Genomic DNA, 17,645 nt, shown 5'->3' with positions numbered 1-17,645 from the left:
ACACAACTCTGACCACTGTAGAGGCCTACAACAGGGACCTCGTCCAGAGTCTACTGCCCACTAATGATGACATCTTTGTCCTTTCCCTCAGGGAGTTCAGCAATACAAAAAGTAAGCCGTAATGCACGCCCCGCATTCCTGTTTTGGAAGCAGCCGTTATATCAAATGTTGCTTGCTTTCGCTGAAGCTCCAATTAGGATCTGCGGGAAGCAATGGTGCCATGATAATGAAGCCTTTTGATCATATCAGCAGAAGCAGAAAGGATTGTTGATGATATGAAAAAAGAAAAAGAAAAACATTTGCGTAATTGGATTTGTAAGAAGGATTTATATTGGAGTTAAATGATGACTGCGCACAAGGTTTTCCTACTTTGTCCCCTTTTTGGTTCAAAGCAATAAATATACTGTTTTCAACATAAAGCTAATGTAGCTGATAATCCACTCTTGGCCCTTAATAATAAGCTATTGATGCTTCTGATGCTGTTTTGTACCCGAGGACACTTTCATAGAGATTTGGCTTCAGAAAATAAACAAATCGACAGGTTTTTTTTACTATATTTACCTGAAAAATACATACACTTTATTGCTTTCTCTCCGCTGTTTTGTCTAATTTATGTTTTTCCCCTAAACAGAGCGACGTCAAATTTACCGGACTTCTTTCGGCGGATTTAAATGATTACAGTTAGTCTTCCGGTTTGTGTGATTAGAGCTGAACTCATAGCAACGGCCTGTTCTTCATAACAACGGCCTCTTATCGAGAAATAGCAGACCTCGGAATTCCATATTAACCAATCATGCATTTAAGACAGACTTGTAATAAAGGACAGTCGCAGCTGGATTAGTAACCAAGTTCACCTTGACAAAGTATAAATGGTTCTTAATGAATTTGGCATCAGAACAGCAGCAAAACATTTATCCATTGCAATAGTTATTGCTAATACTTTGGTAAATCCCTTTATTTAGGACGCTCATTGCTTTCTGAGCAAAATAAAAACAATAAGGAGTTTGTTTCCAGCCCTGTGCAGTCTTTATCAACGCCTTCTCGTTTGAGTTGAGTCTGGTTTGGCATGGAAAAGAAATGGAGGAAAGTGTCCTTGCCAGTGTCTTTGTTGGTGAATACATTTCAGCCAATTTCTCATATTTTATACTCCTCTTCTTTCTTTAGTGACGCTTGTTTTTTATACTAGACAAAGACATAAGCATGCAGAAATCTATGGCAACATTCAAAAACACACAGCGAACTAAAACCCTTCATTGGATTTGCCATTTCCAGAGTGGAGGCCTTTGTAAACACATTTAATGCTTTGGTAGAGGTAATATTATCCTAAAACATTTCAAAATGCTACGGCTGAACACATTTGAACGCACAGCACAGACGACTAGATAATAGAGAATCAAATCCACCTTGAGCTTGTCATTTCATTTGTCTGTCATCTTGTTAATTATTAGAAACCCCATAGAGCACAATTGACACAAAGGCAGCACCATATGTGAGGCAATGTGGGAGACTGGGTGATGACGCTGGGCCAGACTCCTCACCACAGGCCACCAGACACACACAGCAGTCGAGGAGAGATTACTGGAAGTACGCATACAACGCCACACATTCATTTACAGCATTGGAGGAAGATGAAGGAGCTACGTATTAGCACACTTGCCAAGATACAGCAATCCAGCGACAAAGAGGAAAATTTGGTTGTTCAGGTTTAAACATGATAAATCCTGCTTAGTGACTCCTTGTCACAGATTAAAGAAAAACAAACAGATTTTCAGCTGAATTTGTGGAAAATGTAAAATATTTAACAATTAGTAAAAACATAATGTAGATTTGCTGGGAAAAAAACAAATACATGTTATGGTACATTAAGTGAAGGTATGTTTTACACTGTTGAGGCAGCTGTGGCACAGAGGTAGAGAGGGTCGCCCGCCAATTGAAAGGTTGGTGGTTCGATCCCCGGCTCTTTCAGTCTACAATATACCAAAGTATCCTTGTCGAAGTGCGTTAACGATAAGTTGAATAACTTCCCTGTATTGCACTTAATAAGTGTATGAATATACATAAGCTGACATGTACTGCACAGTTCCTTGATTGGTCAGAAGGCTAGAAAGGTGCCATATAAGTGCCTCACTGTCCTGCCACCATGTTCTGCTGTGGATGTCTGGAAAATGTCTATAATGTCAATTAAGACTCACCTCAAGGCAGGTTTATTCAGCCATTTAAAGGCGAATATTACGTTATGACTGAACCTGTCATCAGAAACAGTATGCTGTGTTATATTTCTCCTCTGACTTCAGAAATGTACATTTCATAACTACATGTATTATTCCTCTACTGTAACAGTTCATAAGCTTTTCAAAGTTCCAGTCGTGTATATTTTTATGCTAATCTTTTTTAAGCTCCCACGAACTGCTTTTTCTTTTTCTAATGTAAACCCTCGATGTGATCATTAAATATGTGTTTCAACTGTCAATCAACCATGAGCTAAGTTTGTCAAATCAGAATCAATTAATGTTTTTCAGGGACAACGAGAGTCCGATGGCGCATGCACTCGCACAATGAATACTAAATCAATGCCTGCCTGTCAAAATGTGTAGCACTTATTTTAAAGAATAACCATGAAAATGAAGAATATTTCTGGTTGCTGTTGTTTTTCTGAATCGCTGCAAACTATAGAAAATACATTTGCAGGTACAGGTCAATGCAAGGACTCACTTTTACAGCAGTTTTCACCTCAACCTAACTTTAAACTCTGCAAAAATAATAAAATAAATAAATAAATAAATAAGTTGATGATATTAATATTCGCCGAAAGCAACATGATCTGCAAAAGGTTTAAACCAAGAGGCCTGGGAGCGGATACGAGGGGAAAGTGGAGTGCAAAAGCAATATGAAATACAAGTTACGGTTCACTAAACATTTGTAGAGGATGACAGTATCTGTAGGGCTTTCACTTCCGCACTTTGATCTCCGCTGCTGTCAAATAGCTTCAAGTGATTCAAGTTCACAGTTTTACAGCACCCGCTAACCCATGCCAAGTTAATACAGTTTAAAATGGGGGTATTAGGCATGTATTAGGCATACAAATAACCGCACAGTTTACAGCACTGCGTCTTGTTAAAGCAGCAGGGGCTGATGTAGGGCAAAGTCGAAATGCTAGGGGCTTTGACATCCGTAATATAATGAATTGAAAGGGAGCAATCTTATAAGAATGTCTGGACAGTAATAACAGAAGGATGTATATTGGTTCAAATATGAAATTGTGCAAACAATGCACGTAAAGCTAAGTTGAATCATAACCTTTTTTTGTGTGCAGCAGGGCCTGTAACATCCACACCCTTACGACCTCAACCTCGTGAAGCATATTCCCAACAGTAATGTTAAAATGATAAAGAAAACCAAGACGTCTTAGTCTGAGACACGATAATCGATACAGCTTTCCTCAGAGCAATAAAGTCTTTATTAAGCTGGGTTAAATAAAAGAGAAGAGGGGGAGAACCAGCCGACGTCTGAAAGATTATCTGAGTAAACTGTGTTCCTCTCTACTAGGCCTATGGGAGGTCTACAACAAAGACGGGGAGAGGAGCCATGTCTGCCATGTGCTTGACAGATGTGATTTTTCTCCTTTTTAATTGATTTTCTCCTCAATTTTCAGGCGACACAGAAACATGCGGCGTTTGTTGCCCGCGCTTCGCGATGAAGAGCGGCGCGGGACTGCCATCTCCCTGCCGCGACACCTCAGCAGGCTCCCTACCTGGCTCACGGCGAATCAGTGAAGACTTCAGTTTGAATCAATAACAAAATAAGAGACAGACTGCTCAACATTCTGCAAGCTTTACTTCTCAAACCAGCGCTTGACAGCTCCAAAAAAGACATTATGTGGAATTTTAAAAGGATTTCTCTCTTCTTTTTTTCAAACTCAGCTTAAGAGTCGAAAGAGAAAAGAAGTAACTTTGCACAATAGTTTGTGGGAGTAGACAGCATCCATCTCAAACAAAAGGTTACTACCACAGAACTGGAAACTGAATATGTGGAACAAAGGCGATCAAGTTGTGTTTTTGTTTGCGAGAATGGGAAGAGTTTTGACGGATAATGCTCGGTGAAAAAAGTGCAGTACATTCAAAATCCATTTTTTCTCGTCTGGGTGATTTGAATGCACAAAAACAAAATTTAAAAAACGATTTTTTTTTCAGTAAATTAAAAGCATTTATCTTGGAAATGTTCCTATCACACGCAGATGTTTTCTTCACCATTTAACCTCAACAATTAAGGAAGAACTTACAAGAGAATACAAGGAACAAAGACCAACAGCAAACAGCGAGTCTCGTCTCACAGGTAAACATGTTTAACAATGAACATCAGTCATACAGGCTGTTGTAGCCGGTACAGAATCTACACCCTGCCAAAGCACACAAACACCTCAAATCTCACCGCGAGGAAAGCTGCAGTGACAGGCTGACAGGCAACAAACTGAGTGTGACAGATTCTAAAATCGCATTAAACTAAATGAGAAACGCGGTCTGAGAGAAAGACACAAACACAGCGAGAGAGGGGAGAAAAGGTTGAGAGAGATACAGAGGAGGGGGAGGGATTAATTTGAGGGGTTGGGGCTGGAGAACCTGACAGACTTACTGTGACATTAAATGTGTCTTTTAGAAGGAAATATGGAGGAATTCTTAAGCGTGCACACCTGAGCACTTACATTTACTATGATAGGTGTGAAGTAGGATTAAGAGGGATATTAACAAGGCAAATAGAAGGTTCACATAGAGAAAGAGAGGAGATAAGAAGAGTGATAGAACTTGTTGGAGGCGAGGAATTCTTTCTGAAAGCTTACTCCAACCTTGAATCTGTTGTGATGAATCTAACTTGTACACCTAGAGAGTATACATGAAGGTATATGAGGAAATTGTGCTGAAATATAACTGTGTCAAGATGTATAAAAAGGGGGGATTCTACTTTACACTCCATTAAAATGCTCTATCATTTGTGAGTATCCGTCTTTTACAATGTCTCGTACCGTCACACTAATACAGTGCCGGTATATGATGAAACTGTCAATCACATAAGAAGAGAGCTAGCATGCAAAACAGTAATAGAAATTAATTTGTTTGTGGAGGCTGCTGTCTGAGAGCGTCTCCGTGAGTGATGTGCCATCTGTCACGGAAAACAAAGACGCTGAATTGGAGAGCGAAAACAGAAAACACATTTTAACTTAGTTAAGAAAACACAGCACCCAGTGTGCCTGAGGAGAAGCTGCATGGACTCCACCTAATCAAAATTTAACTGTCTGTGCTGTATTGTGCGTGAACTTGCCTCTGTGAAAGTGTGTGCGTGTGTGTGTGCTTTTAATCAATATTCAACCTGAGGACAGAGTACCTGGCCTGGACCCTGTGGCTAAAGATCAGCAGCGCAGTGATGATCAGTGAAAAGTACATGTAGTACCTTTGGGTCCTGGCCATCAATTTGTGAAGCGCATTTGATATTGCACCAAGCCTCGCCTCGCCTGTCTTCCCCTCCCTGCCTTTACGTTGTTTATTCAATACTTCTCCTCCTCCTCTGTCTTATTTTTCCAGCCCCACCAAATCAGCATAATGCATTTCACATTTCATTGTTAAATTAGCATTTGATGGAGAAGAGAGTTATGTGCTGTGTGCCAAAATACACCACAATTAAGCCCGAGGGAGACCCCGCTTCTCCTGCTTAAGCTCTAATCCAACAGGCCCAGTGCACAGCCACACTTATCGCCTTGCCCCACATGTGCACTTTTTACACCATGCAAATGATGCCCAGCGATGTGCCAGGCTGCTACAATCACCTGTTGTTACAGCAGAGAACAAAGGCTGGCACGGGCACTGCCAGACCCTGCAGCCAATGGGCTACAACGTGTAATGATGGGCCCATGCATATGGATGAGCATCGTGGTGATCTGGGTGATTGACATGAGAGATAAACAATAATAACAAGCAAGGCTAGTACGAAAGAGTCCTGTGAGACCTTGGCGGGAAAGGTTGTTGCCATGGCGAGGTGAAGAGAAGTGGTGCAAAGCCGAAAGCTGACACCGATGCTATTTACTGTGAGACAACCCAGTCAGGGTGTGTAAGGGTTGTATGTGGCACAATACTGTATGTAATTTGCAACTACTTAAAAGAAAGAGAGCATTATTATTTCTTAAATAATGGCAGGTATGGTATGTTATTTTTTTTCACTTATTTGCGTTCATGTGGCTTAAGAGGAGAAAAAAAAGTAGTCACAGCAGAATTAAACCTCTTTAGCTTCCTTAGCTTTGACAGTCATCCCCTCTAAGATGACAGCCACTATGTACAGTTTCAACCCATAGTATGAACTCCATATATATTACATAAAACACACCTGCATGATCATCTAGGGATCAAAATCCTATTGATAAATCAACACATTTAACTTCGTGGGGAAAGGAGACATTCACTGCAAAAATCAATAAGGGCCTGTGTCCACTGATGGCAGTTTTCTGCACAGGCAGCACCCACAACCTCAATTTCAGAGGGCTTCTCACTGGCGCTTACTGTTGCTAGGTTACAAAAGCTTTCTCATGGCACTTTCGCTTCCCCTCAGTAGTGACAGTTAAGTCTGCTTTAAATTGCTCTGTATGCTTAATATTTGCTTTTATTAAAGGACATTTTACAGAGAGAGAAAACTCAGCAGCTCTACACCTGGAAATTGTATCCTCGAAAAAACGAGTGTTGGTGTCACTGACCGCCAAGATTAGGTTCTCCTACACCATTGTTGATGACAAAGTAGATATCAGAACCTGCCTCTTCTTGATTTTGATTGGTCGGTGAGGGAGAAGTGACACTGAGGAGCAGTGTTCAACTATTTTCAAACAGCTGACATGGAGGGCATTTTTGGATGCTCAGGATGCTGAGCGCTGATAACGCTGCACAGGGTTGATTTTGTAGAGCAAGGCGCTGCCAGCTCAAAAGATGACATTAGTGGTCACAGGCCCTATCTTATAATATTAATAAGTTATTTGTAAGAGAAAAACAGCTGAAGAAATTAATTTCCTGATATTGAAGCCACAGGAAATAAGCTCTAAAATAAGTGTCTGTATACAAAAAGTTAGACGCTCCATTTTCACTTTATTGGAAGTAAACATGTATTGAATCAACATAAGTGCAGAGAGCAAAACAGACATCCAAGAGATGCTGTATAATAACTTGCAGTTAGGTACAAGAAGCCCTCTCACTCTTCCCATCTAAATCACTACTTCAATTATGTTGAAATAAAAAGCTCAAGGACCGTGAAGATGAAATATATTTCAAACAGGTGGTGGTCTGTCACATCAATATGTCCTTACATAAGAAATAATATGACTACACGTGACATGCTGTGACATTAATTCCTGCTCCACCATATTTCTTATGCAATACTGCATCATTTTGTCGCTGACATACTATATTCCCATGCTGACTCAGGACGTGCAAAATTGTGTTTTATATCTTTATTAAATAATATCATACCACTCACCCTGAATCATATAATGAATACAAATGTTTCCCACTGTTTACTTAAAAGGCCTGATATGTCATCCGATGAGTGTTCAAAATGATGTGCGCACTAACTCATTAAAACATGCTGAGTTTAAATACCAGAGACACTGGACACTTCCCTGCACGCCTTTGATATTCTTACCAGTCCATTTGCACACAACATAGGGCAATACTAATTAGAAATGAATAGTGGCGGTGCAGTGTTAGTCATTAGCATTTCCTTTTGAAAAGGAGATGGGGTAATATAAAATACATTGGCAGACATTAAACATTAAGAAGGCACTCTGATATTCCGCAAAACAAGCCCCAAGGGCCGTATCATTCGCTGACGAGAGTTAGCTTACCACACACACCAAAAAACGGGGCGTGTTTAAACATTTAGTGATGACTCCCTAATTTCAGGCAGCCAGATCACATGGCGTGTTCTGGGTGAGGGTGGGAATAAAGAGATGATCTGCAGCAGCCTACAAAACTGTTCTTTCTCTTTGTTTGAAATGTATGCTCAGTCTATGTGTGTATCTATGTCTATGTATGGGAATTGAGCACTGATGGCTCAGGCCACCTTAAGCCTATAGTCCTGAATTAGTGCATAATCATTTTATCAGTGTTACATGAAATGTTTAATAGTGTAGAAGTCAAGACCACCTAAACAGAGACCGAGTCTTGACAAAGACTATAGTGTATCAAGATTTAGATAAGGCGAAGACATTTAGGGATTGACACCAAGTCAAGCCAATCTGGAACCATCACATTCCAATAAAATCACTTGGGATATTATCAGCATGTTATCGGTGTCTGCAGATTAGGAAAATTACACATCAGCGTCGTCATTTTTATGCCGATATTTTCCGGCAATAGAACAGCAGCGTATGCTACAACATACTCTGCATTGCATTCACCACGCCTCTTCTGTCAAGCGTGAAGAAGGTTGAAGATGTCTGCAGTAAGGCAGTTTTTCAAAGTTTCCGAAACAGACAGCAAGTTTGCTATTTGCAAAGGTTGCTCAGCATCGGTCATGCGAGGAGGGGACAAATCTCATTCATTCAACACTACAAATGTAAGCGCCCATCTCAAGAATCTGCCAGTGGGCCACTACAATAACAGTAGGCATGATAGCAATTCCACTACAGGGGAGACTTGATGTTCTCTGCAATTAGGTTGAAAAAAAATATGTGCATAACATATCGGTAGCAAAATCTGCAATCGGCAAAAAGGGTTGGAAAATATCAGTAAAAAATCCAATATTGTGGGTCCCTAAAAATCACCCACAGAAACAGTTAAGATGTCTTCATGACAGTTCAATTGATTGGTCTTTACTGGTCTTGAAATATAATTCAAAGTTGTCTTTTTCTGAGACAAAACCACATCAGAATGTGGTCAATTCCAAGAAGAAGACAGAGATCTTAGAAAATTGTTTTGAAGATGTATCAAGACCAATTTTCAATCGCTTTTGAGCACTACAAAAATTAGAGTTCAAGCTTTAGTTACAATAACTAACTCAAGAGTTACAAGGTATGTGGACTACTACTTTTAATGTCCCTCTATCCACCCACCACCCACACATGAACATACAGATGTAGTAGGTTCGGTGGACTGAAAATCCTTGTTCCCAAAAAGCTCAAACATACTGCAAATAATTTGATGTAACTTTTAAACTTCAGTAGCAAAGTTATGTTGCCAACACTAAATACATCCCTTTGTGCTTTTATATGAGCCCTGATCCACTGGGGTCACTATAGTGATGAGCTTTGATGTGACATGGTTAAATTTGAAATGGGCTATACTTGGACATCACACGGACTCTGCAAACTGCTATTTATATATATACGGTATGAGCAACCACGGCCTGTTTCTGCACCACGGAGGTAGAAAAGCTTATTAAACTTAAAAAAAGCTACAATTGCCTTGGGGGGCATTGGATGAGGGTAGGCATGTATTGTTGGAAATTTAAGAATTTGTCAACCGTAATCACAAAGAACAATTCCCTAAGATGTGCCAATTAAGCAACGAGGGAGCGCATACTAGTCCAGCCAAAATATTGTGGAAGAATAGGGAAAAAAAAGTGGCAAGACAAAAGAAGAAGCTTGGAGAGCTTGGAGAGTGCACTCGCTGAGCATTAATCTAAATTCTTGGAAACCAATACCACTTAATCCCTCCTACAGTAAGTAAGAAATCTTCCTTACAACGCCTTTGGACTCATTCCTCTAAGAGATTGTAGAGCATGTGTAATACAACAATAACAACATTGTCAGCCACTTGAACTTATTTAACAATTTTCCAGGGACCATTCCTACAATAGGAAAAAAGGATTTTCTTGCTTTTTTGTTGCGACGGGCCGGCTTAATATGAGTTTTCACGTGCCATAGGAAGTGAATCCCAATCGAATAAAGTGGCATTGAAGTAAGGGAAGTTATTTGGTCTGAAGTGTCACTACTCTCGTGGAGCAAACAGTAATTCAATATAACAAATCTCACTGACTTAGAGTGAAAAGGATTCATTGCATAACAAATTAATTCTGATTGAACACAACTTAAGTAAGCAGAGGTACCATTAAGTGATTTCTCGCTCTCTTAGCTGGAACATTGCAAAAATGAATGACATGTTCATATAATACCAAAACAGTGTATGTCATTTTGTGTGCATTTCTTTCCATTGTCACTGAACGTTTCTGTAATGCTTTCACTCATCTTTGATCTAATGATGAGATGTGGCTCTAGAATAATGTGCGGCTGGACAAATTCTGATCGCGAACTAGGGTTAGGGTTAGGGTTAGGGTTTTCTAGTCAACAGACAACTCAAAGCACTTTTACTCCACTGTCACATTCACTCTTTTCACACTCACATTCACACACTGATGACCAATCGGGATCTATGCACATTCTATCACTATATTCACTATGCCTTTGGGAGCAATGTCGGGTTCAGTGTCTTGCCCAAGGACTTCGACACGTGGACTACAGCAGCCAGGGATCAAACCCCTAACCTTCCGATTGACAGAGGAACCAACTCTACCGCGAAGCCACAGCCACCCCTTTAAAAAAATGTAAAGGAAGTAGCGACGGTTGAAACACAAGTAATATGGTAATAAATAAATGTAGAGACACTCTTCAATTATGCTTTTGGCCTTTTACATCAAAGCGACCTTGCCAGTGAACTATTATGAGCAGCCCCCTGCATGTCTACCAGCTGATTACACCATAAACTATTCAAGTTTACAAGTGCTTATTAATAATCTAGTCATTGTTTGGCCTCCTTCTGTTCCATTGGCAGGAACTGTAAGGGCAGCGGACCAACTACCATCATTATGCCATTTAAGCCTTCTCCCTGGAGTGACGAGGGACGTTTTGGAGAAATTAAAACACCAAAGGAGAGCTAACTTGTGTCAATAACAGCCGGGACATGGGCAAAGCATTGTCATGATTTAAACAATGGGAGTTAGGTAGAATATGCACTTAGCAAGGGTGCCAAAAGAACTAGGGGTGCTGGACATCCTGTAGAGCCTACACAAACACACACACACACATAATGCAATCAGGGCCCTAAAGCTCAGAGAGCACATGCATGACTCTTTCCCGCACAAACAATGTCTACACAGCGATCCCTTGCTGCTTCTGTTGCGAGCCAACAATAGCAATGAATAGCTTTGTCAGACTGTCTGCCCCCTTAAAAGCAGACCTTTGCCAAGCCTTCTGAGGCGCAATCTGTTTTCACAGAGCCAACGATCATTATTGTCTTTCATTGTCCTCTTCATCTCATTATTATACAGGGTAGGGTAGTGGGGTGGCTCTGATGTCTTTCTGAATTTGATGAAGCTGACCTGATAGACAAAAGTGACCTCTGTCCACCAGCAGCATGAATATTGTGAGCAAATGAGATAGAAAGATTCAGTGATTGCATGCAAACAAGTGCATGTGTGTGTGTGTGTGTGCACGTGCTTGGACCTTGCACACATTTATTGGTTGGATGATAAATGACAGAATTGTGCAGGCACGAGAAGACAGAGGGGGTATCTGACATTGTCTATCCATTTGCATGTACTGTACGTATGTTTGTACGCAGGGTGCATGGAGATGAAAATAGGCGTGCGAAATTGCAAAGATTCATATGTAGTCTGGATGAATGGTGAGAGCGGGGACTGTCTGCCAGCATTCAGGGATGTGTACATCATCTCCGAGGCGTTGATGGGCCCTAATGCAGAATAAGGAGAGCCAATCAACTCCTATCTATCCGCTCTGCCAGGGTGACACATTGGAGGGGGTGCTTCAAGGCCAGCACACTGCCACATTCTGCTGACAAATCATTACATTAGACATGTCGACGGAGAAGGAAGATAATAAGATTGAGTTACAGAGTTTTAGATGCATTATGAACACCTCTTGCTTCCTTGATTCCTTCCATTTCCACTATTCCTTCCATTTGTCAATTTCCCCGCTTGCTCGCTTGTCAATGTTTTTTGAAAAATAATGAAAAGGAACAATTTTAAACTGAGCTAAGTTTTGCACTGTTTATGTTTCTTCTTATGTTCTTTAGGTTTGAGAACTGAGGTTCTGGGTATTAAAGCATTTTGGGAATTCCATAACCTTGGTAGGAGTCTGGGGCCATGTCCACACGTACACAGGTATTTTATCAAAACGTAGATTTTTCTCTGCCTTTTGACCTTTCGTCCACACAAAAACATTTTAGGTCACTGAAAACTGATCTTTTGTAAACTCCAGCCATGGTGAAGACTTTTAGAAACTCTGTTTCCGCGGAGACAAGGTAAACATTGTCAGCATTTTTGGCTTGTGACGTCAGGCTGTGCGTCGTTATCTCCATGGTGACGCGCCACTAATAAGGCGACATTCCTTGCAAAATGATGGACGTGACAAAAACAGTGATGCTTAACAAGACTTTTTAGTTGTTTAAACATGTATGTACAGTTACTCGTCTACTACATTGAGGAACAGAGGCGTCGGGATAGATTTTTTCGGACTTTTGTCTGGCCACGATTCTTCTTCTTCTTTGCATGATTGGGTTATATCGCTGCCTGTTGGTGTTGCATTCTCATGGCAGTGTTTCTGTTGTGTTTTTGCTTTTTTGTTTGGACAGGGATTTTTTATAACTGTGCTTGTGTGGACGGGTTTTTTTTGGAAACGAAGGAGGCAAAAACTCAGTTTTCAATAATACCCGTGTACGTGTAGACACGGCCTGGGACTCCAGGGTCCAGGACCAATGAGAAAAGAATTCAGGGCATTGTGAGAACTAAAGAAAAATTATAACTGACGAGTTATAATTAAGCAGACTTAAGCCTAAGCATACAGTATAAACTGATCCGGATATTACCGGAAGTTGACAAGCCGCCATGACTGAGGTGGCGTCTCCCCACAACATCTGCACTTTTACAGTTACTTTCTGTGTAACGTTACTTTTGACAAACATGCAAAGGACATCGGGAAGAGCCTGTGGAGTCATCGGCTGCTCTAACAGTCGTGACCAACTTTAACTTTGGAAAAAAAAGAGCACAACACATGGCTTTACGTCATGAAGAGTCCCCCCGTATGAGACCGGACGCTCTACATAGATTCACTGGCCGCGCAGAGGATCGGAAATAATTAAATTATTATATTATTATTATTATTATTACTGCAGACTTTCGGCCCTCTCTGAGTGACCTGTAGACAGAATTTTGTTGTTTATTGCCGGGTGATTAATGAAATTATCATGTATATAACATTCCTCTACTAGCTGGTTAGGACAATCAAGTAAGAGCTGCATGGAATCATTACAGACCAGCTGCATTAGCCGGTGTAACTAATCTGTGAAGATTAAGTGCAGCTGTTAATGATTAAGCTAACTAGCTAGTAGAAAAACGTTATATTACACAACTTTCATCACAAACATGTGGCAGATGATCTAGTTTTTCTCCATTTCTCCATTATGTAATCAGGCTGTCGTTGTAACCGATGTTTAATATGTAAAATCTAAATAATGTTAGGATCGCTTGATGAAGGTAACTTCACTGGAGGCAGCAGTCTCACATCTTTACTATGTATGCTGCCGTCACAGTCAGCAGGCAGGAGCAGACACGGAGTGGCCACCGCAGTATGGCGGCTACACAAGATGGAGCTACATACAATTTGGTCGCCGGATTAGTCTATGTTGCGTTGTTCTGACCAGACCTAATTGTATATTTTAATATTTTTTGTATTCTGTATTTTAATGTGTTATTTTTGCCTAATGTCACTTTTCTTTGAAATGCTGTTTTTAACTGTGTAAAGCACTTTGAATTGCTCTAATGGTGCTTTAAGACACTACTGTTCAAATAATAAGCCTTTTTTATATGTTTAAATTGTCTTAACTGACATTAAGAATAACATTGTAACAGTTAAAGAGCTGATTGCAGGGAATATACTGTGTTTCATCGCGCATATTCCCTTTATTCAAAGAGGTTTCCTTTGTCCTTTCTTTCACCATTTCAACTCCAGTATTTATTTACTTTTGGTGCACACAATCTCCCACTCCTTCTAACATTAGCAAGATGGCAGGCATTTCCTTTTAGCATTGCCCAAGCCATGCAGGCACATCTTCCCACTCTGTGTGTATGTGTGTGTGTGTGTGTGTGTGTGCAGTTGTCCATGTGGATAAATGGTGATTGGCGTGTGGCTGAAAGTGGGTGGTGTAGAGTGATTAATCAGCATAATGAGTGTAGATGAGCACTGTGCAGATGGAGCCCACACTCAGGACTGTGTCACCCAGCAGGAAGTCTCTTTGCTTCCCTTTGCTGCCTCTGTACAGCTCGAGCTGTATTTCTCAGGCGTGTCACTCGCTTCAGTGTTTAGTCTGTGAGCTCATTTCTGCATCATTTTGTTCCATAATCATCTGACTCTTATTTCAACAGGAAGTTTGGCCAAGAATACAATCAGGGACATTTTCATACAAGTCAAAGTTTCCTGTATTCATTTATTTTTTATTCAGACGATATTATGTCGAGGCAGAAAATGTTTATACTGTTTTAAGAAGCCTGTGAGCAAATTGGGCTGTCCATCAAACACAAGCAGAAGAAAAGAGTTTTCAGTTTTCTTTCATGAGAAGTAAAATTCAAACAGGATCAGGATATAACCATTAACACTCATTCATACACCAGAGGCGATTCCTTTGGGAGCAATTTGGGGTTTAGTGTTACAGTGGACACTTCGACAAGTACACTTCAGGAGCTGGGGATCGAACCGCCAACCTTCAGATACAGATATAACATACTGTAGACTGCAAGTGAAGTTCATTGCAAGCCAGTAAAATATGCACGAAAATTAAGAATCATTAAAACCTTAAAGAGGGGGTATTATAATGTTTCACAATTTAAGACATATATATCATGTTATAAGGTAAAAGTATGTTGGAGCAATCCCCAGGTTTCTCAGCTCAGTCTGCAGGCTGCTGTGAACTCCAGGTTTCACACAGTTTTTTCTACACGCTGCACTGTGACATCACAGAGAGCTGGCCAATCAGAAGAAAATGGGCTTGTAGGGGCGGGGTTTCTTAAGGGGACATAGCTGACTGAGTGGTTTCAGGCAGAGGCTGCAGAAAATGTTTTTTTAACTGTAAATTAACCGGAGGTATCACAGAGTGAAATATAAAGCTTAATATTAGCCCCCTTTAAAAAAGCAATATTGTAATGCTTGTTTATTAGAAAGATGATTTTCTTTTCTGTTTTGATCCAAAGTGATCCAGTTATTGTAAATACACTAGCATTGTAAAATGTTGATAAAAGCAAAACTACATTAGTATATTAAAATGTGTTTTGATAAATTATTGTGAAATTAAGAGGTTCAACAATAATAAGGATTTTTCGATGAACATTAAATACTCAATTTAAATGGAGAAATTCTAGCTTGTATAAAAAGAACATGACACTAGAAGGAGGGGGAACACTGACCTGGTGTATTGGAAGTAAACAAACATTTTTCTTTAGGGTGTTATCCTAATTGTCCGGTCCCGGCCTCACACTGTCTTTAGCATCGTTAACTAACCAGCAATGACACGCTTGCCAGATGTTGGTGCCTTCTGCCCCGATAAGTTAACTCAGTTGGTCCCCCAGCCTCCCCCCTGGATTTGGTGACATTAGCTCTGCTCCCAGATGCTTATGCTGACTCACACACTTGCTCTCTTGGGCCTTGTTGAGCCTTTCTTTTTTCTTCAAGCAGCCTTATTGTCCTGAATTTAGTAGAAGGGGCGAGTAACAAACTCTTACAAGTAGGTGTTTGTATTTGGAAAAAAAAACTTATATTTTTGTCACGTAGGCCTGAATACTTCTCAAATCCCTAACACCACTGATTCACAAACACTTTTTCTGGGTGAACAAGAAGAACCGAAAGTAAAATCGGAGCTTTTTTCTTCTCTGTTTGTCATGTTTAGCCTTTATTTTTCAATTACTCTCTTTATCGGTGCCATGCAAATGTTGTTGAGATACCAAACACCTTGAGAAAATGGACAAAAGAGTTTCAACTATTCAGAGTGCAGGCTGTTGACTATTCACAAGCTTCCAAGCTAGCTTGTCAAGGTCGATTTCGGCTGTTTGATGGCGAATGAAGTTGTTATTTTTCCTACTACCCGACCAGACTATTGTAAACCGGTCCAGCAGTGTGCCTGGTGATGTGTGCAAAACGGCCCTGGTGGGGATGTATCGGGGACGCAGCTGCCCTGCTGGCAGTTATACACTATTTCTGCTTTGCTGCAGAAAGGCTGAAGGTTGGAAAAGGTCAACACCTTAACTTCCTTTCTCCTTCACAAGGCAGAGGGGGTCTGCCATCTCATAACGCACAGTCTGTAATTTCTGCCAGATTGCCAGCCAATTAAAGGTTATCAGAGCTCAAAATAATAGTCCTGCAGGGAAGCTCTCTAGATAGGCCCCATCTAAATATATATTGCCTCACCACCTTTTACTAGTGTCTGGGATCCAAGCAGCGGGGAAGGCAGCAGACGAGCTCCTGCACAGGAGTTTGTTGATAAGCCATGTGGGAAAGGACATATATATCAGTACAAGGGTGGCGTTTTTTTATCATGGAAGACCTCTGGACTTTAGCCTGCAAGCTATATTTAAATGCTTCCCTCTGCCTGCACACAACACAGTGCTTCACTTTAAGATGATATTGAAATGTGTTATTTGCTGTTTACGCCTCCTTCCTCTGAGATAAAACAGAAACAATAAACAGCAGGACTGCTTTAGTGTCTCTCACAAGGACAGTGTGAGAAAAAAGAAAATAGTGCAATTGAGGCTCATGCTGCCCAGTGATGCATTTTCACCTCAGATACACCCGCCTTGTTTTTAATTAATGCTTTCTGGGAGAAGAAAAACAGAAATAAAATGAAAACAAAAAACAAGTAGCCTTTAGAAAGCTCATCAATTATGGTTTAAGACAAAGGCAAGAGGAAAGGAGGGTGGAGTTAGGGAGACTTTGCCAAGCCTTGTCCTTCAATATCCATTATAAGAAGATGAATGGGGGGTCTCTGTGGTCCACATCAGAATGAGGAGACTAGCTGGTGCCAAAAACAGACTGTACCTGCTTTAAAATGGGGTCGCCCAGACACTGGAATTTAAAAATTGTCTTTTTATGTGAACGTGTAGAGAAAGTCTGTCCCTCTCTGACACAAACACACAAGTGCACACATTTTTCAGAGGGTAAAAATAAGCGTGTGTGCGAGTGAAAGAACTAACACACCGCAGTGAACATCGGTCTTACCTGGATGAGTGATTCGCTCAGTCTTTCCTCGTCTACCTCCAGCACAATGTCCCGGATCTCTTCATAAGGCAGGCGGAACGAGCCCAAGAAAATTGCTGTTGTGATGGAGAGAGAAGAGAGTCATTTCCTCTACTTTTTATTTTTTCTATTTTTTTATTAGACCGCCGGGTTCAAAGAGACATTTCAGCACTCATCGCTCCTCAAACAAAATGACCACAGACCTAACTTGTCACTTGGAAAAACTAATACACTTTCTGCCCTTCAACGGGATGGTGTGTGTCACCCTGACAGAAATTGGGGAGGGAAACATCAAGATTTAGCGGACACAGTGAAACATATAAAAGAAACACCATTTCTTGTTTATAAAAGTGAACAAAAAAATAAAAATAAAGCAGAGTGTTAG

At 40.6% G+C, this 17,645-nt stretch overlaps 1 protein-coding gene across 1 annotated transcript in view; it reads right to left on the bottom strand.

Moving 5' to 3' along the window:
• diaph2 (diaphanous-related formin 2) overlaps nt 1–17,645 on the bottom strand; it is a 411,814-nt gene that overhangs the window by 161,619 nt on the left and 232,550 nt on the right. Inside the window, exon 20 of the mRNA XM_069669466.1 lies at nt 17,243–17,337. Within this exon, the coding sequence (XP_069525567.1) occupies nt 17,243–17,337 (95 nt within the window). The remainder of the gene's footprint in view (nt 1–17,242; nt 17,338–17,645) is intronic.

This window comes from Semicossyphus pulcher, unplaced genomic scaffold, assembly GCF_022749685.1.
Source record: "Semicossyphus pulcher isolate SPU_LCO1_2020_fin unplaced genomic scaffold, fSemPul1.0.p SCAF_2, whole genome shotgun sequence".
Lineage (NCBI taxonomy): Eukaryota > Metazoa > Chordata > Actinopteri > Labriformes > Labridae > Semicossyphus > Semicossyphus pulcher.
The sequence above is the reverse complement of the archived record's forward strand: the minus strand, read 5'-3'. Positions and strand labels throughout refer to the sequence as shown.